Genomic DNA, 20,516 nt, shown 5'->3' with positions numbered 1-20,516 from the left:
GGGTGAACTGTTGCCGGCGGGCCTGCAATTTCCAGCTGCCCAGTCTCGAGGGCCTTGCCTCTAGCCTCCTGGTTTCTCCTGCTAGCCTTCTGTAGCCGCAGGGCAGGCCGCACGAATCAGTGGGCCTGGATCTCCGGGGTCCCACAGTTGGCAATTGGGATCCCAGGCACTCTGTCCTTTGGATTTTTCCTGCTTGCCCCTCCCCCAGCTCTAGCTAGACAGGTTTCCTTTTGGCTGCAGATGGGTAGGGGGGGTTGCAGGTCAGGTGCCTCTAGTTCCCCCCTAGTCTTTATGCAGGCTCACTCTGATTCTCCCTCCCCCGGCAAGCCTAGGAGAGATTTTATGCGAGTTCCCGATGTATGGGGGATGGGCTGAGTGCCACACACCTGTTTTGTTGTTGAGATCTGTCGGAGAATGGCGGTGGGTATTTCAGCTGTTCAAGATGCTGACTGCTGATTGCCTTGGCGGAGTGTCCGCTGTGGGGGATGGGACTGTACCGCTTCCTTCCCCGTCTAAACTCCCGTACTCAGCCCGGGGGTCAGTGCGGGCTTGGCTGGTGGGATTCCACCTGATCGCAGCCGAGCCTCTCCCTGCTTGCTGATTAATCGCTTCCCTGGGGCGCCACGCCTTGTGTAGCCGCAGGGCAGGCCGCACGAATCAGTGGGCCTGGATCTCCGGGGTCCCACAGTTGGCAGTTGGGATCCCAGCCACTCTGTCCTTTGGATTTTTCCTACTTGCCCCTCCCCCAGCTCTAGCTCCACTAGAATTCTCTAAAGATGAGAGAGAGAGGATGGATTTTAGAATTATTATGTGAAGCCCCAGTTTTACCATTTCAAAATTTCAACAGATGAAATTTTTTAAACAATATACCATATTCAAAAAGCAAAACAATGACAACAACAAAAACAGAACACCTTTTTGCTCAACTCTCAGGGTTTTCTCCTTATTCTTTTCTAATAAGTTTGTTTCAAATCAGATTTATGCAGGTACAATTTACATACAGTGAAATAGACCTTTTTAGATGTATAGTTGCATGAATTTTCCATCAGTATTGTTGAGATAGAGAATATGTCTCTCACCCTATTGCCCAAACTCAGACACTGGCAACATTTTATCTGTCCTTTTCCAGAATGTCACCTAAATACAATTATATACTATATATCTTTTTAAGTCTAGCTTATTTCATTTAAATAATGCATTTGAGATTTGTCTATGTTATTGCAGGAATTGATAGTTTGTTGCTTTTTATTGTTTTGATTTTTAAGTGGCATTTCCCTTATACAGTAGCACCATAGTTTTTTATTTATCAGTTGAAGGACACTACATTATTCCTTTTGTGGTGATGATGATTACAGCTACTGTTACTTTTGTACATTGATCTTTAAATGGACATTTGCTTTCATTTTCTTAGGCAAATACTTCAGAGCAGTATTGTTTGGTTTTATGATAGTTGTATGCATCATTTTGTAAAGAACTACTTGTTTACAAAAGTAATGATACATGTTTTCATTCTCATCTGAAATGTATCATAATTCCTGATGTCTTATATCCTTGCCAGAAGCTGATATTGACATCAATTTTTTATAGGTCTATAGTACTGTCTCATTGTGGTTTCAGTATTTATTTCCATATTGGTAATAACGTTTAGCATCTTTACATATGCTCATTCATCAGCCATAAAGCTTCTTTTGTGAAATGTCAGTCCAAACCACTTACCTATTTTAGTTTTGCCTTGTTATAATTAGAGACTCATTTGTGTATTTGAACATGAATCCTTTGTAAAATACGTGTTTTACAAATATTGTATCTCAGATGGCTTCTTTTCATTTTCTTAAAAGTGCCTTTTGCAGAGTAACCATGTTAACTTATTAAAGTTTAACATCAATTTTTTAAAAAATGGCATTGTTATGTCAGACCACACCATCTTTCCCCCATTTACCCCAAATGCATGAAAGGACAATTGTAAAGAGAGATAGTTTATTTCATAAAGCAAGACAAAATCTCCTGTATGCCACAAAATTCACTATGACATAAAGGGTGCTTGGGTTGGAGCCAAGGGGCTCAACAGATTTATGTCCAGAAGGAAGAAGTTACCATGTCTAGACAATAAAGTCTAAAGGCACAAGAAGAGCTTAGGTGCTTAAAGGTAAAGTCAAAGTGTTGCTTCAAGGTTAGGGAAGTGTGAACAGAGGTGTTCGACACAGCCTGAACTCACGTATGTGGACTTAGAAGAGCTGAAGATTTCAGAAAAGCCACTCAGACTTCTGGCTGGATTGATGGTACTCATGATATTATTAATATCACAAACAGAATTCAATAAAATTAATTCAGGAGTGTCAACTGAATAACGAATATATCTGGGAAATATAACTGGGAATATAACTGGGAATCTGAATTAAATCTAAGCATTTGTAGGCATCTACTATACACATGCAAAGGAAACATGCATATGAAGAATAAGTTTGTAATATACATGAATAAAAATGGCTATAATTACAATTATAAAGGAAACATTAGCAATTAGTTTTAAGATGGATAAGAAGCTCAATGAAAAAAAAAGAATAAATACATATTTTTAATAAGCAAGAAACATGACCCATTCTATATAAAACAACTCTGAACTTCATCAAAAGAGAAATGGAAATTAATTGTAGTTTCATACACATTAGATTGTCAGGAAAAGTGACAAAGTTGTGGTGATGATGTGAAAATATCACCCAAAATATCTACTGGTGAGGTAAAACAGTTACCACTTTGGACCTGCCTGATAGTGAATAGTTTAATTCTATCATCAATTCTCCTATCATTAATAATTCCACACAAGGTATATAACTGACTTTTTTCCTTCAGAAGATAGAGAAAGAGGGGAATAGGAAAAAAACAAGGAGAGAAATGAATTACAGTAGATGGGGTAGAGAGAGAAGATGGGAGGAGAGGGGAGGGGAGTGAGTAGAGGATAGGAAAGGTAGCAGAATACAACAGTTACTAATATGGCATTATGTAAAAACGTGGATGTATAACCGATGTGATTCTGCAATCTGTATACGGGGTAAAAATGGGAGTTCATAACCCACTTGAATCTAATGTATGAAATATGATATGTCAAGAGCTTTGTTATGTTTTGAACAACCAATAAAAAAATAAAATAAAAAAGAAGACAGAGAAAGAATATTTAACTAGCTTGATTTACAATAGCAAAAAAAAAAAAAAATCAAAACTTCTACAACCCAGGAGGTGCTTCTTATTTTCAATGTCACCATAAAAGACTTAAGAAATGGTGCTTGAAAATGAATAAATATTTGCTAAACATAATTCGATTGATTCTGAAAAACAGGATGAGAGTAACTATAGACATGGAATTCATGTACTAAATTTGAAGTTTAACAGGATCAAAGAGGAGCACATTTATGTAATACATTGTACTAGGAGATCTATCAGGGTGACAAAATGCAGTAGAGTCCTGTGAAAATGTCAGTGTATAGAACAATAGTGAGTAAATACTGGCCATCGAGTCCTGGCTGCCACGATGCTATCCCATGGTGACCACGCCTCCTCCTTTTCTCATGTCTTCTCCACTTGTCTTAGAAGAAAACACGGAATTACACTTACTGTGATCCAGGAGAAACTCCTTTTCAGCAAATACTCTTTCCTCAAACAAGTAATGTTCACCCAATTACCATATAAGTTATAGTTAAATTATTGGGAAAGAATCTGAACATATTTTGAGGACCAGCATTCAGTTCACTGCAGAGATGCAGTATGGTTGGTCCATGGAAATGTTACTCATCCATTGATCCAAGGAAGAACAATCAGGTCCAGGTGCAACACCTGAATTTCCTGCTATCAGTTGTTGACCTGAAAGAGAATGAAGCCTAGGAAATGGAGGAGTGATGAAAGTCATACATTCTTTGGGTACATTCCATACCTCAGAAGTCTCTGTAAGGAAGGATAATTCTCTTTACTATCAGAGCATACTCATCTTAGACTTCCTTTTTTAAAAAAAAAATTAGGACTGAAGAAAACTTCATTGGTGGGTTTCAACCATTTCACAGTGATCTCAAACCACTGAGATCATCTAATTATGTTGAGTTTGTAGAAGATGATAATCAACATTCTCTTTTTGCCTCTGAAGAGGTCTCAGAATTGTTTTGTCGGCTGGGAATAGCCACCACTTTGCTTCACAGTAGGACTAAAATTAGGAGTTAATGCACACAACCCCAAGCACATGATCACGTGGGGTCTCTTCTCTAGAAATGACCACAGCTCTGCTTTAGCATTTACCTGGCCCTTCTCCTCAAACTTGCTTTTTTCTTAGAGGGCAACAATATAATATATTCACTAAAACTAGAACCCCTTCTGCAGGTACTCTTTCTATGAGAGCTGACCAATTTCTTCTGTGAAACAAGTTATGTTCAGAAAATTAAAATTCTGCATCTAACTTCACAAAATGAGACAGAGAGAAAAGCCAGGGCTCAAGGCAAGTTAAAATGTACCTGGTTATTAAGTTACCTTATCATGTTAAAAGAATGTAGTGGGAAAAGTCAGATATTCTGGAAATCAGGAACCTTGTCATTGTGACTTCTTTTACAAACCAACAAATGACGTGTCAGAGAAACAGTCCTTCTGATGAGCTTCCTCAAGGCCTTCTTCATGTCCCTGTTCCTCAGGCTGTAGATAAAGGGGTTCAGCATCTGAGGGATCCCAGAGTACATCACAGAAGCCACTGCAGTCTTCCTGGGGGAATCACTCACTGCAGAGCTGATGTACACCCCGAATCCTGTCCCATAGAACAGGGAGACCACAGACAGGTGAGACCCACAGGTAGAAAAGGCTTTGTACTTTCCTTCTGATGATGGCATTCTCAAGACAGAGGACACAATGTGAACGTAAGAGAAAATGATCCCAGAGAGAGGAACACCAATAAATATTCAAGATGGAGCGTGTTTCCAGGTGTTATGAATGAGGGTGTCAGAACAGGCCAGCTTGATGACCTGAGCCAGTTCACAGAAGTGGGGCATCTCCAGGGCTGTGCAGCAGGGCGTCCACAGTGCTGATGGGTAGTGAGACCAGAAACAGCAGGACACACAGCCAGGGGTTCATGATGACTGTACCTAAGGGGAGGACAAATGGCCATGGAGCAGTCATAGGCCATCACTGCAGGGAGACAATTTTCCATGTCAATGAAAACTAAGACAAAGCAGACCTGTGGTGAGGCTGCACATCACATTGGGAGCATGTGGTAAAGCAAACGGCAGGAGGCTAAAGAGGAAGAAGGTGTGGCATCCCTCTCTCCCCTTCAAGAGCACAGCTAAGTGACCCAACTTCTTCCAACTAGGTTCCACCTCTTAAAGTCATGACACCAACAAAGAAGCAGAGTCTGGGGACCAAGCCTTTAATACACTGGCCATTGAGCACATTTCAGACCCAAATTATAGCAGCCGGGGACACTGAGGAGATCCGTCCTAGGAAATGTCTACCTCGTGTAGAACTCAGTGAAGCCCTAATCCCTGACACTATGCATTCCTTCCATCTCGACTTGTTGCAATGAACAGCAGTTCTCTTCACGGTCTGACCTTATTAGGGTGAGGGTCTCATTTTCTTATGACAACAGAATCTTATGACAACAGAAGGTCAACTCACAGATAAAGTCCAAAACCTCAAATATCTCAAAACTGTGTAATTTGTGTAAATAATGAAACTGAGTAGGGAGTCTGTTCACACTACATCAGAAGGACACAGTTTTCCAGGGCAAACCTTGCTTGTTATTTAATGGAGTATGAAATGTCAGTTCTTGGCCTCACTGTAGGTCTACACGGGGGATGACGCCCACTGGCCCCGACCATGAGCTCAGGTCAGGAAGCTAGTCTGCAGACGCTCACACAGCCTTCTGTAACCCGGCCTTGACCCACCCACTGCTCCAGCACTCTTTCTTCTGAAACTGATCCTCAGCCATCACTAACACTGAACCACAGACGCGAATCTGCTTCCATAATGTCACAGCAACAAAACGGAACCTTGAGATGGAAATCATTTGACAAAATCACATGTGAACAAAATCAGTCAGGTTTAAAGAACAGGTGGAATGAACTTACACATCACATTCTCTAGTCGTGGTGGAAGAACGCAGTAACAGAAGCATCAGGCATTCTGGCTCACCAGTATTCCTGTCCCTTTAACATATTCTCTAATCCTAAGCCCAAAGTCACAGCAAAGGTATCCCAGTGAAGAGGTGACCCAGGGCTTCCTTCATTTCTCTGTTCCTCAAGCTGTAGATGAAGGGGTTCAGCATTTGAGGGACCACATTGTACATCATTGAAGCCACTGAATTCTTAGTGGAAGAGTCACTTACTGCAGAGCTGCAATAAACTCCAAAACCTGTCCCATAGAATAAGGACACAACCGAGAGGTGAGACCCGCAGGTGGAAAAAGCTTTAGATCTTCCACTACCTGACGGCATTCTCAAAATAGAGGAGACAATTTGAATATAAGAAAAAATAATCCCTGAGAGAGGAACACCAAAAAATATAATACCCACTGAATATTTCAGGAGGCTATTGGCCAGAGTATCAGAGCAGGAGAGCCCAATGACTTGAGCGAGTTCACAGAAGAAGTGGGGGATCTCCAGGTCTGTGCAGAAGGACAGCCGCAGCACCATGAGGGTGTGAAGTAGACCATGCAAAATGCTGATGAGCAGGGAGACCAGAACCAGCAGGATACAGAGGCAAGGGTTCATGATGACCATGTACCTCAGCGGGTAACAAATGGCCACATAGCGGTCATACGCCATCACGGCAAGGACACAGTTTTCTAAACCACTGAAAATCAAGACAAAACACAGTTGGGAGAGGCAACCTGTGTAGGAGATGCTCTGATCCTGTGCTTGGATGTTCACCAGCATCTTGGGGATGGAGGTTGTACCCATACAGATGTCAGTGAGGGACAGGTTGGAGAGGAAGAAGTACATGGGGGTGTGGAGGCGGGGGTCAGAGCTGACAGCCAGGATGATGAGCAGGTTCCCCAGGATGGTGACCAGGTACATGGACAGGAACAGGCTGAAGATGAGGGGCTGCAGGGCTGGGTCCTCTGTCAGTCCCATGAGAAGGAATTCTGAAACGGCTGTGTGGTTGCTGGGTTCCATGTTGATTATGAATCTTCTGGAAAAGATGAGTGAGAATAAAAGGTATATCTCCTGGAGGAGCAGAAATGGTATCACCTAGTGAATGCGAGAACACTCTTGATGCCACTCTGGAGAGAATGTTTGAAAAGATCTGAGGATGAGGAGAAGTGGTCTATGTTTTATCACACAGTATAGATGAGTTCAATATTTCTGAGTTTTTTTTAATTTTTTTAAACACACAGATCCTTAAAAGTAAAGAAAAAAATGTGATTTACATTGTGAACCTACATGCATATTCTGATCTTTCCTTTGGCCTCTTTCTGCTTCCATTTCTCTTCCATCTTCCCCTCGAATACCTGCATTCATAAGTAACCTTTTTCACACATGTGCCAAGTGCTTAGACAGTAACAACCATAAGACGTTGTTGTTCCTACAGAATTAGTCCATGCATTGAATCAAACAGAAAGGTGAGGACAAACATGGAATCTATCTTCTAGAGCCACAGTCCCTAACTTGGGCATGCCTCCGAATCATTCAAACACTCACCAAATTACAGATGAGTTAGTTCATGCTTCAGCCTCAGGGGCTGGTGAGGACGTGTACAAAGTACATAGCACATTTGGCAGGGACAGGGACAGGGACAGGGTCACGCACCAGTTTTCTGCAAAAGAGACTCTCTTAACTAGTCTGTCTGGGGCCCCTGTACAGTACAAGATTAGCTCCAAGCTGCTCCCTGGGGTCTCACAATAGTTTTTAGAATCGTAGCTGTTTCTTGTTGAAAAAAGTCCAAGCATCCTTTCCTTTCAAGGTGTGTCCTGTTGTACACAGGGTTAATTTTAGCAGGTGGAGGATGTCCAACCAGGGGGACAGGAGCAGAGATGAGACAATGTCCCCTCCAAACGTGCAGCTGGTGAGATTCTCCACTGGAAACACACGCAGTGTGTTCTAGCAATAAATTCTAAGAGAAGCAGGTGCATGTGGATGACATTCTCTTTCTCATCCCAAGGGAACTTCTTCCCTGAAGGAGCTGGGTAATGTATCATTATCTAATACAAGAGAGCAAACAACAATAGCTAAATGTCAAATGAAATTCAGAGGCGCCTATGAAGACAGACGGAAGCAAAAACATTTGCCCTTCAAAAGACAGAGACTTACAACAAAACAGACTTGTTATATATTCCACTACATTTTTACAACTTAATTTACTTTTATATTCTTTAACGGACAGGTGTCCTGGTTACTGCCTGTTATTCATGACTACATATATAATATAAAGCCATGTGAGGTGGACACACCCACATTCAAGATGGCACTCCTGAGAAGGGAAGAAGATGAAATGGGGGGTGGGGGGACCAAGGTGGTCAATTTAGTATGCTTCTTATTTTATTACTTCCTTTTACAAAAAAGACCTGAAAGGATAAAACATAATGTTACCATTGGATTTTTATGAAACAAAGGAGATGAGTGGCCATGTTGGCGGTGGTGTTAACTGAACTCTCTGCTATTCCAATTCAAAATATTTGGCAGATCTGGAAAGCAAACCATAAGGACTAGAAAGCTTCTTGGTGAGCCCCCCTGTGTCTACACCTGAGAGCCCAGAGCCCAGAGCCCTCAGAGTCCTGCAAGAGGGATAGAACAAAAGCTCTCTGTACATTGAAGCACCAAGAACCAGCAAAGGGAATAATTAGTATGAGCTGAACTCTCTATCCTTAAAACTCAAATGTTGAAGTCTTAGTTCCCATTTGGAGAAGATGTGACTGTACTTGGAGATAATGCATTGAAACAATCAGTTCAACAAGGTCACGGGGTGTCCCTAATCCAATATGACTGGTGTCCTCCCAAGAGATTAGGACACAGACACACACACACACAGAGAAGTCCACGTGAAGACACAGGGGGAAGACAGTCAGCTTCCAGGTGAGGAGAGAGGCCCCCGGAGGAGCCAACCGTGCTGACACCTGGTCTTCATACTTCTAGTCTCCAGACTGAGAGAAAACAAATCTCTCTCCTTCATCTACCCAGTCTGGGGCATCTTCTTATGGCAGCCCTCACAAACTGATCCACCTACCACCCAAGAATTAAAAAATAAAAAAGTGAAAACATTTTGAAAGAAGCATCACCAAGAAGGGACACTTTGGAGGAAAACGTCCCTGCAGCTGTCCAGAGAGAGCAGGTGCCCAGCAGGATGGGTGCTGCGTGGATATTGGTGAAGGGAATGTGTCAGGGAGGTGGACTCAGGCAGCAGCCCCCCGCCCCCCACGGGGACCTGCTTCTCCTCATCCTCTGCCTGCACTCTCCTCATGGCTTCCCTAGGAAAACAGTGGAGCAAAACACCTGCCCTTGTGTCCAAAGCCTTCGGGGACAGTGAGCTCCCGGGTGACTTCCCTGAGAAGGAGCCAGCACCTCACCTGCAGGTGGAGACAGAAACGTGTCCTCAGGATGGAAGACGCACTCTGAGCCTCTGGGCTCCAGATCAGGGAGGACCATCGCTGGGCGAAGGCACAGCTGCTGCCTCCTGATTCCCAGGGCTTCTGAGTGCCGTTTTCACCAGCTCACACCTGCAGTCTCTGTGTCCCTCAGGACTCAATATCCACAGCTCCTCGTTATACCAGAAATGCTACTATTATTCTGATCCCAGAAGTGAGTGTCCTTAAAGACCAAGTCTGCTGAAGACAGGAAATCAGGGTGGCTGATTTTCTGACCCACGAGGCCAGGCCTATGTCATCCAGTATTCTCCAATGATTCTGCTCACCTCCATTTCACATACCTTGAATACCAAACACATTGAATTTCCCAATGAATATCCACCTCCCATTTTACACATCCCCATCCATTTCATCTTATTAGAAAGCCTAATTGAATTTTAAGGTGTGAAAAATGGAACTTGCATATACATAGGCACATACAAGAGAATTGTAAATAGTTCTAAGATGTTGCAAAATTGCATACAAAGATATTTCTTCTTAAGTGTATTAATGCTTCTTAAACCTTAATTTTTGTTCTACGTATTTTGTACAGAAGATTCTCATCTGTTTTTGTTTGATACTTCTGGCTGCATTAAAAATGACTATTCTTTCCTAATTATCCTTTATGAATACTTTTCCAATTCAATCCCAATATTTTCTTCACCTTAGGAGATTGTTAGCTGAAAGTATGTTTGAATGCATTTAATTCAGGTGTGAATTCATTCATAATTTCACTACAAAGCCAAGTTGCATGCAAATTGTTTTATTAGATCACCATAAGATGGATGCCCAATTCAGACAAGATTAATACACTCAGGTAATAAACCAAAGTACCCTGCCTCCTAAAAATTATTAAAATGACTTCAGAAAATAAAATCCAGCAAGGAATGCAAAGGTATCATGGATTCTTTCAAGTTTGGTTTTGCTCCAGGAATGCAAGGTTGGTTCGTTCTCTACAGAATCACATCAGTCATCCCTGAACCCTTTTCAGTTCTGCTCAAACGCCAGCCTATCAATGAAGCTTCCCCTATGCTATCACTCTACAAAAAGTACAATACTTTAATATGTTCTTATCCTACTTCCTGATGCATTAGTCAGCATCTAACAGATTATAATTTTCTTGGGCTATTGGGGAAATATATTAGGGTGTCTACATGAGTTCTATTCCTATGGAAGTAACAGGATGATTAGGAAAGGGATAAACCAATGAATTTACATTTGCTGGTAAATGGATAGAACTGGAGACAATAATGCTAAGTGAAGTAAGCCAGACTCACAAAGTCAAGGGTCAAATGTTTTCTCCAACATGAAGAAGCTAGTCTAAACTTTGATGGGTGGGGATAGACAGAGCAAGAGAGGGAAGAAATGCAAGGAAAAATGACATCAAAATGAAAGAATGGTCAAGGGAATAGAAGAGGATTGAGGGGAGGAAGAAAGGATAGGATAACGGGAAAACAGCGGGATGATTCTTACCTAACATTCCAATCTATATGTATGAATATATGATAGTGAATTTCACCATTATGTATATCCACAAGGTACTATTTTTTTTCCAAAAGTAAATAAATAGATCAAAGTAGAGGAAAGGAAATAGGGGGGAGTAGGAGTGGAAGGGTGAGGGAAAGTACAGGGGACTTAATTGCAGAAAACTCTACTATGTGCATTTATAATTATGTCAAAATAAATCCTAATGTTATGTATAGCTATTATGAACCAATGGAAATTTTATAAAATCTATACAATAAAAATTCTATGATAATAATAACAAATGGGAGAAACTGAACTGTGACATTCTCTCAGTGTCAGTGCCCACTGGAATTATGGAGATGAGAGGTACCTTCTGAAGTTTCCCATCTTGTGGCAAGTGGGCCAGGCCTTTAAATGCTTCATTGATTAGTCATTGGTTGCAGACCTTGGATGCAATCTCTCCCTTCTGCTGAGGCAGTCCAAGAACTGGGCTGCCAATGAACGGCTGTCTGCCAGGTGCACTCCCAGGGTGGGGCAGTAATTCCCTCCCCCTGAGAGCAGATCCAGGTGTACATCAGTGTCCATGCCACCCGCCAGCTCTTGCCTTCACAGATGAATGAACTCTCCCGGAGAACAAGGATTTGTACCAAGTTTTGTTATATCCTCAGTGTCCAGAATAGGACCTGGCTGTATTGTGTGTTTTTTGTAGATAAATGAATGAATAAAAAAAATAGCTTCTAGGAAAATAATTATTCTCATTACTTCTGGAATTCAATCAGCACATCACAGTGTCCTCTCCACACGTATCTCTCTGGGGTTGATTTTGCTCTATTCATGGGTGAGTGTATTTATCAATCAGCTGGAGTTGCTCTCACAAAATATCATGGACTAGGTGACTTAAACCACAAACATTTATTATCAAAGGTGTGGAAAACTCACTAGAACTACTCGAAGGAGGAAGTTTGCACACTTGTATTCAATAAACCCACCTGCAAATAAAACCATCTTACATTTCTACCAGGAAACATGAAAGAGAATATTGAATCACCTCTATTCACAACACCAGAAAAGTGACTGTCTAAATTTCATCATTATCAGAAAGAACACCTGCTTTTTATTGTCACTACATATCACATAAAATGACAAAACCATCTCCAGTCACTGAGATGATCTTATTATGTGGATTTTATAAATAATGAAACTAAGCATGACCTTATAATGAAAATTAATGGACTAAACCCCAAATATGATGAATTCTCAGAAATGCAATGATGAAAATGACAACAAAGACCCAGAAATCATTCATGACCATGAAACTATAGCAAAGTCAAAAAGCAAATGTTTTTAACTAATTCTATAAGCAGGTAAATATGGGTGAAAACAATGCACTGGATTTCTACAAAAGCAGCTTTTTGATTTCCCAAACACCCAATTCAGGCTCTGATAGATGGAATCAAAGAAAGGAGGTTGAAGTTAGAGACTGAATTATTTTGGAAACACTGCAGAACTGTTCAAAACCCACAGATGCAGCCTATATAAAAGGAGCCCTGGATTCCCCAACACTTAGAAAAACTCTGGCTCCACTAATGAAATTTCGCTCTACCTCCATCAGTATTGTAAGAATGCACGAAATTACATGAAGGCCCAGACACATAATCTGGAAAAGATCATTCTCTATGAACCTTCACTTCCAGCCTACGTAACACTCACTCACTTGCCATATAGGTCTACATGCGAGAATAAGAGGCGTTAGCAAATGGAAGCATCATTTTGGAGGCCGCCATTCAACTGAGGACACAGATGTCTTCTGTGTGACTCCTTAGAGAAAGCCGTTACCAAAACACAGAGGGACGGGCTCTCATCTTTCTGGCTCTGGCCCCATGTCCAGGCACAGCATCCACATCTGCTGCAAACACCTGGGGACTCGGAGGAGCACATGTCCTGGCAGCAGGTCACCTCACGTAGGGCTCAGTGAAGCCCAACTGCCTGAAACTACACATTTCTACTTCTGAATTCTTGGTAAGGAACAATAATTCCCTCCATTGTCTAGGTTTATAAGAGTTTTGTGTTCTTTGTAAAATGACAACTTCCCCAAATTACAAAACCATCTCAAGTCACTGAGATAATCTTATTATGTGGATTTTATAAATAATGAAACTAAGCATGACCTTAGAATGATATGCTTTTAAGGGAATGCCTCAGTAATTATGTAATTGAGTATGAAAGAACAGTTGTCTAGCCTCACATTTGATCTACCTGTGAGATGCAGTGTATGTAGCCCTCCCGACCCATGGGATCAGATTGAAGACAGTCTCCAGATATGATCTTGACCTGTGCAAACCTTTCCATGCCCTGTCACCTTCTACAACTCTCTGACCTCTGAGATTGTTCCATAAAATATCACAAAAAATAAAAAAAAATACCCAACTCAGGCTCTGCTGGATGGAATCAAAGAAATTATGTTGAAGTTAGAGACTGAATTATTTTGGAACCACTGCAGAACTGTTCAAAACCCATGACAAGTTTGAAGTCCAAGTAGAAATGCACTTAGCTGTCATCTATCCTCCCAACCATATGATCACGGAAAACAGACTCTGCATCCCGCCACGGGGCGCTTCATTATTTCCCAAAACACTCATGCCCTTCCAAGAAAGGATTTTCCAAGAAAGGGAAATGTGTTCAGATAATTGAAATCTTCTTCATAAAAGAAAATTCAGGTTTCAAGGCAGTTTAAAGGTCAGGATTTTGTCTCATTATTTTAGAAAAACTGTATTGATGGGGGACACAGGAATTCTGGGTCACCAGAAAATCTGAAACTTTGATTTACTCTACAAACCTATATCCAAAGCAAGGACCCATCACAGAAAGGAAGCCATCCTACCCATGAGCTTCCACAAGGCCTCTTTCACGTCCTTGTTCCTCAGACTGTAGATAAAGGGGTTCATCATCTGGGGGACCACAGAGTACATCACTGAAGCCACTGCAATCTTCCTGGGGGAGTCACTCACTGCAGAGCTGATGTACACCCCCAAACCTGTCCCATAGAATAGGGAGACAACACACAGGTGAGACCCACAGGTGGAAAAGGCTTTGTGTTTTCCTCCTGATGAGGGCATCCTCAAGACAGAGGACACAATGTGAATGTAAGAGAAAATGATTCCAAAGAGGGGAACTCCAAGAAATAGGAAAGATGCAACATAGATCAGGATGTTGTCAGTGAGGGTTTTGGTACAGGAGAGCTTGAGGACCTGAGCAAGCTCACAGAAGAACTGGGGGATTTTGATGTCTGAGCAGAAGGACAGCCTCAGCACCAACAGAGTGTGGAACAGGGAATCCATGGTACTGATGAATGCAGAGACCAGAACCATCAGGACACAGAGGCGAGGGTTCATGATGGCTGTGTACCTCAGGGGGTAACAGATGGCCACATAGCGGTCATAGGCCATCATTGCAAGGAGAAAATTTTCCAAGACTACAAAAAGGATGACAGAGCAGGCCTGGGTGAGGCAGCCTGTGTAGGTGATGCTCTGATGCTGTCTTTGGATGTTCACCAGCATCTTTGGGATTGTGCTTGAGCTCAAACAGATGTCATTAAAGGAAAGAGCAGAGAGGAAGAAGTACATGGGGGTGTGGAGGCGGGGGTCAGAGCTGACCGCCAGGATGATGAGCAGGTTCCCCAGGATGGTGACCAGGTACATGGACAGGAACAGGCTGAAGATGAGGGGCTGCAGGGCTGGGTCCTCTGTCAGTCCCAGGAGGAGGAATTCTGAAACGGCTGTGTGGTTTCTGGGTTCCATGTTGATTATGAATCTTCTGGAAAAGATGAGTGAGAATAAAAGGAATATCTCCTGGAGGAGCAGAAATGGTATCACCTAGTGAATGGGAAAACACTCTTGATGCCACTCTGGAGAGAATGTTTGAAAAGAATGAGGATGAGGAGCAGTGGTTTATGTTTCATCACACAGTATAGATGAGTTCAATATTTCTAAGTTTTTTTTTTAATTCTTTTAAACACACAGATCCTTAAAAGTAAAAAAAAAATGTGATTTACATTGTGAACCTACATGGATATTTGGATCTTTCCTTTGGCCTCTTTCTGCCTCCATTTCTCTTCCATCTTCCCCTCGAATACCTGCATTCATAAGTAACCTTTTTCACACATGGGCCAAGTGCTTAGACTGTAAGAACCATAAGACGTTGTTATTCCTTCAGAATTAGTCCATGCATTGAATCAAACAGAAAGGTGAGGACAAACATGGAATCTATCTTCTAGAGCCACAATCCCTAACTTGGGCATGCCTCAGAATCATTCAAACACTCACCAAATTACAGATGAGTTAGTTCATGCTTCAGCCTCAGGGGCTGGTGAGGACGTGTACAAAGTACATAGCACATTTGGCAGGGACAGGGTCAGGGTCAGGGTCACGCTCCAGTTTTCTGCAAAATGGACTCTCTTAACTAGTCTGTCTAGTGCCCCTGGACAGTACAAGATTAGCTCCAAGCTGCTCCCTCGGGTCTCACAATAGTTTTTAGAATCGTAGCTGTTTCTTGTTGAAAAAAGTCCAAGCATCCTTTCCCTTCAAGGTGTGTCCTGTTGTACACAGGGTTAATTTTAGCAGGTGGAGGATGTCCAACCAGGTGGACAGGAGCAAAGATGAGACAATGTCCCCTCCAAATGTTCAGCTCGTGAGATTCTCCACTGGAAACACACACAGTGTGTTCTAGCAATAAATTCTAAGAGAAGCAGGTGCATGTGGATGACATTCTCTTTCTCATCCCAAGGGAACTTCTTCCCTGAAGGAGCTGGGTAATGTATCATTATCTAATACAAGAGAGCAAACAACAATAGCTAAATGTCAAATGAAATTCAGAGGCGCCTATGAAGACAGACGGAAGCAAAAACATTTGCCCTTCAAAAGACAGAGACTTACAACAAAACAGACTTGTTATATATTCCACTACATTTTTACAACTTAATTTACTTTTATATTCTTTAACGGACAGGTGTCCTGGTTACTGCCTGTTATTCATGACTACATATATAATATAAAGCCATGTGAGGTGGACACACCCACATTCAAGATGGCACTCCTGAGAAGGGAAGAAGATGAAATGGGGGGTGGGGGGACCAAGGTGGTCAATTTAGTATGCTTCTTATTTTATTACTTCCTTTTACAAAAAAGACCTGAAAGGATAAAACATAATGTTACCATTGGATTTTTATGAAACAAAGGAGATGAGTGGCCATGTTGGCGGTGGTGTTAACTGAACTCTCTGCTATTCCAATTCAAAATATTTGGCAGATCTGGAAAGCAAACCATAAGGACTAGAAAGCTTCTTGGTGAGCCCCTCTGTGTCTACACCTGAGAGCCCAGAGCCCAGAGCCCTCAGAGTCCTGCAAGAGGGATAGAACAAAAGCTCTCTGTACATTGAAGCACCAAGAACCAGCAAAGGGAATAATTAGTATGAGCTGAACTCTCTATCCTTAAAACTCAAATGTTGAAGTCTTAGTTCCCATTTGGAGAAGATGTGACTGCATTTGGAGATAATGCATTGAAACGATCAGTTCAACAAGGTCACGGGGTGTCCCTGATCCAATATGACTGGTGTCCTCCCAAGAGATTAGGACACAGACACACACACACACAGAGAAGTCCACGTGAAGACACAGGGGGAAGACAGTCAGCTTCCAGGTGAGGAGAGAGGCCCCCGGAGGAGCCAACCGTGCTGACACCTGGTCTTCATACTTCTAGTCTCCAGACTGAGAGAAAACAAATATCTCTCCTTCATCCACCCAATCGGGGCATCTTCTTATGGCAGCCCTCACAAACTGATCCATCTACCACCCAAGAATAAAAAATAAAAAAGTGAAAACATTTTGAAAGAAGCATCACCAAGAAGGGACACTTTGGAGGAAAACGTCCCTGCAGCTGTCCAGAGAGAGCAGGTGCCCAGCAGGATGGGCGCTGCGTGGATATTGGTGAAGGGAATGTGTCAGGGAGGTGGACTCAGGCAGCAGCCCCCCACCCCGCCCCCCACGGGGACCTGCTTCTCCTCATCCTCTGCCTGCACGCTCCTCATGGCTTCCCTAGGAAAAAAGTGGAGCAAAACACCTGCCCTAGTGTCCAAAGCCTTCGGGGACAGTGAGCTCCCGGGTGACTTCCCTGAGAAGGAGCCAGCACCTCACCTGCAGGTGGAGACAGAAACGTGTCCTCAGGATGGAAGACGCACTCTGAGCCTCTGGGCTCCAGATCAGGGAGGACCATCGCTGGGCGAAGGCACAGCTGCTGCCTCCTGATTCCCAGGGCTTCTGAGTGCCGTTTTCACCAGCTCACACCTGCAGTCTCTGTGTCCCTCAGGACTCAATATCCACAGCTCCTCGTTATACCAGAAATGCTACTATTATTCTGATCCCAGGAGTGAATGTCCTTAAAGGCCAAGTCTGCTGAAGACAGGAAATCAGGGTGGCTGATTTTCTGACCCACGAGGCCAGGCCTACGTCATCCAGTATTCTCCAGGGATTCTGCTAACCTCCATTTCACATACCTTGAATACCAAACACATTGAATTTCCCAATGAATATCCGCCTCCCATTTTACACATCCCCATCCATTTCATCTTATTAGAAAGCCTAACTGAATTTTAGGTGTGAAAAATGGAACTTGCATATACATAGGCACATACAAGAGAATTGTAAATAGATCTAAGATGTTGCAAAATTGCATACAAAGATATTTGTTCTTAAGTGTATTAATGCTTCTTAAACCTTAATTTTTGTTCTACTTATTTTGTACAGAAGATTCTCATCTGTTTTTGTTTGATACTTCTGGCTGCATTAAAAAGGACTATTGTTTCCTAATTATCCTTTATGAATACTTTTCCAATTCAATCCCAATATTTTCAATGGATAGTTTTCTTCACCTTAGGGGATTGTTAGCTGAAAGTATGTTTGAATGCATTTAATTCAGGTGTGAATTCATTCATAATATCACTACAAACCATGTTGCATGCAAATTGTTTTATCAGATCACCGTAAGATGGATGCCCAATTCAGACAAGATTAATACACTCAGGTAATAAACCAAAGTACCCTGCCTCCTAAAAATTATTAAAATGACTTCAGAAAATAAAATCCAGCAAGGAATGCAAAGGTATCATGGATTTTTTCAAGTTTGGTTTTGCTCCAGGAATGCAAGGTTGGTTCGTTCTCTACAGAATCACATCAGTCATCCCTGAACCCTTTTCAGTTCTGCTCAAACGCCAGCCTATCAATGAAGCTTCCCCTATGCTATCACTCTACAAAAAGTACAATACTTTAATATGTTCTTATCCTACTTCCTGATGCATTAGTCAGCATCTAACAGACTATAATTTTCTTGGGCTATTGGGGAAATATATTAGGGTGTCTACATGAGTTCTATTCCTATGGAAGTAACAGGATGATTAGGAAAGGGATAAACCAATGAATTTACATTTGCTGGTAAATGGATAGAACTAGAGATTATAATGCTAAGTGAAGTAAGCCAGACTCACAAAATCAAAAGTCAAATGTTCTCTCCAACATGAAGAAGCTAGTCTAAACTTTGATGGGTGGGGATAGAGAGAGCAAGAGAGGGAAGAAATGCAGGGAAGAATGACATCAAAATGAAAGAATTATCAAGGGAATAGAAGAGAACTGAGGGGAGGAAGAAGGGATAGGATAACGGGAAAACAGCAGGATGATTCTTACCTAACATTCCAATCTATATGTATGAATATATGATAGTGAATTTCACCATTATGTATATCCACAAGGTACTATTTTTTTTCCAAAAGTAAATAAATAGATCAAAGTAGAGGAAAGTAAACAGGGGGGAGTAGGAGTGGAAGGGTGAGGGAAAGTACAGGGGACTTAATTTTAGAAAGCTCTACTATGTGCATGTAAAATTATGTCAAAATAAATCCTAATGTTATGTATAGCTATTAAGAACCAATGAAAATTTTATAAAATCTATACGATAAAAATTCTATAATAATAACAACGAAAGGGAGAAACTGAACTGTGACATTCTCTCAGTGTCAGTGCCCACTGGAATCATGGAGATGAGAGGTACCTTCTGAAGTTTCCCATCTTGGCAATGGGCCAGGCCTTTAATGCTCATTGACTAGTCATTGGTTGCAGACCTTGGGTGCAATCTCTCCCTTCTGCTGAGGCAGTCCAAGAACTGGGCTGCCAATGAAGGGCTGTCTGACAGGTGCACTCCCAGTGTGGGGCAGTAATTCCCTCCCCCTGAGAGCAGATCCAGGTGTACATCAGTGTCCATGCCACCCGCCAGCTCTTGCCTTCACAGATGAATGAACTCTCCCGGAGAACAAGGATTTGTACCAAGTTTTGTTATATCCTCAGTGTCCAGAATAGGACCTGGCTATATTGTGGGGGTATTTTTGTGGAAAAATGAATGAATAATAAAAACAACTTCTAGGAAAATAATTATTCTCATTCCTTCTGGAATTCAATCAGCACATCACAGTGTCCTCTCCACATGTATCTCTCTGGGATTGATTTTTCTCTATTCATGGGTGAGTGTATTTATCAATCAGCTGGAGTTGCTCTCACAAAATATCATGGACTAGGTGACTTAAACCACAAACATTTATTATCAAAGGTGTGGAAAACTCACTAGAACTACTCGAAGGAGGAGGTTTGCACACTTGTATTCAATAAAACCACCCGCAAATTAAACCATCTTACATTTCTACCAGGAAACATGAAAGAGAATATTGAATCACCTCTATTCACAACAGCAGAAAAGTGACTGTCTAAATTTCATCATTATCAGAAAGAACACCTGCTTTTATTGTCACTACATATCACATAAAAAGACACAACCATCTCCAGTCACTGAGATGATCTTATTATGTGGATTTTATAAATAATGAAACTAACCATGACCTTATAATGAAAATTAATGGACTAAATCCCAAATATGATGAACTCTCAGAAATGCAATGATGAAAATGACAACAAAGACCCAGAAATCATTTATAACCTAGAAACTATAGCAAAGTCAAAAAGCAAATGGATGTAACTAATTCTATAAGCAGGTAAATATGGGTGATACCAATGCACTGGATTTCTACAAAAGCAGCTTTTTGATTGCCCAATTACCCAATTCAGGCTCTTCTAGATGGAATCAAAGAAAGGAGGTTGAAGTTAGAGACTGAATTATTTTGGAAACACTGCAGAACTGTTCAAAACCCACAGATGTAGCCTATATAAAAGGAGCCCTGGATTCCCCAACACTTAGAAAAACTCTGGCTCCACTAATGAAATTTCGCTCTACCTCCATCAGTATTGAAAGAATGCACAAAATCACATGAAGGCCCAAACACATAATCTGGAAAAGATCATTCTCTATGAACCTTCACTTCCAGCCTATGTAACACTCACCCACTTGCCATATAGGTCTACATGCGAGAATAAGAGG

General features: G+C 41.8%; 2 protein-coding genes across 2 annotated transcripts; both read right to left on the bottom strand.

The window, feature by feature from the left end:
- Positions 1-4,541: 4,541 nt before the first annotated feature.
- LOC101955510 (olfactory receptor 7G2-like) lies at positions 4,542-7,138 on the bottom strand. The gene is made up of 2 exons (XM_078031632.1): positions 6,445-7,138; positions 4,542-4,846 (listed from the first exon to the last, which is right to left on the bottom strand). The coding sequence occupies exons 1-2, from the start codon at positions 7,136-7,138 to the stop codon at positions 4,542-4,544; spliced, it is 999 nt and encodes a 332-aa protein (XP_077887758.1).
- Positions 7,139-13,907: 6,769 nt separating this feature from the next.
- LOC144369434 (olfactory receptor 7G2-like) lies at positions 13,908-14,867 on the bottom strand. Its single transcript, XM_078029605.1, has one exon. The coding sequence runs from the start codon at positions 14,844-14,846 to the stop codon at positions 13,908-13,910; it is 939 nt and encodes a 312-aa protein (XP_077885731.1). The 5' UTR covers positions 14,847-14,867.
- Between the last annotated feature and the right edge of the window lie 5,649 nt (positions 14,868-20,516).

The sequence above is a fragment of the Ictidomys tridecemlineatus genome, chromosome 2, assembly GCF_052094955.1.
Source record: "Ictidomys tridecemlineatus isolate mIctTri1 chromosome 2, mIctTri1.hap1, whole genome shotgun sequence".
Taxonomy (NCBI): Eukaryota; Metazoa; Chordata; class Mammalia; order Rodentia; family Sciuridae; genus Ictidomys; species Ictidomys tridecemlineatus.
Note: the sequence above shows the minus strand (reverse complement) of the source record. Positions and strands in the feature narration are given on the sequence as shown.

Excerpts from the sequence above, each read along its gene's own strand:
- LOC101955510 (XM_078031632.1), bottom strand. The coding sequence starts at position 7,138 with ATGGAACCCAGCAACCACACAGCCGTTTCAGAATTCCTTCTCATGGGA. Across the intron at positions 4,847-6,444 it reads TTTGAGAATGCCGTCAGGTA|AAGGAAAGTACAAAGCCTTT; the intron begins GTGGAAGATCTA and ends TGCCATCATCAG.
- LOC144369434 (XM_078029605.1), bottom strand. The coding sequence starts at position 14,846 with ATGGAACCCAGAAACCACACAGCCGTTTCAGAATTCCTCCTCCTGGGA.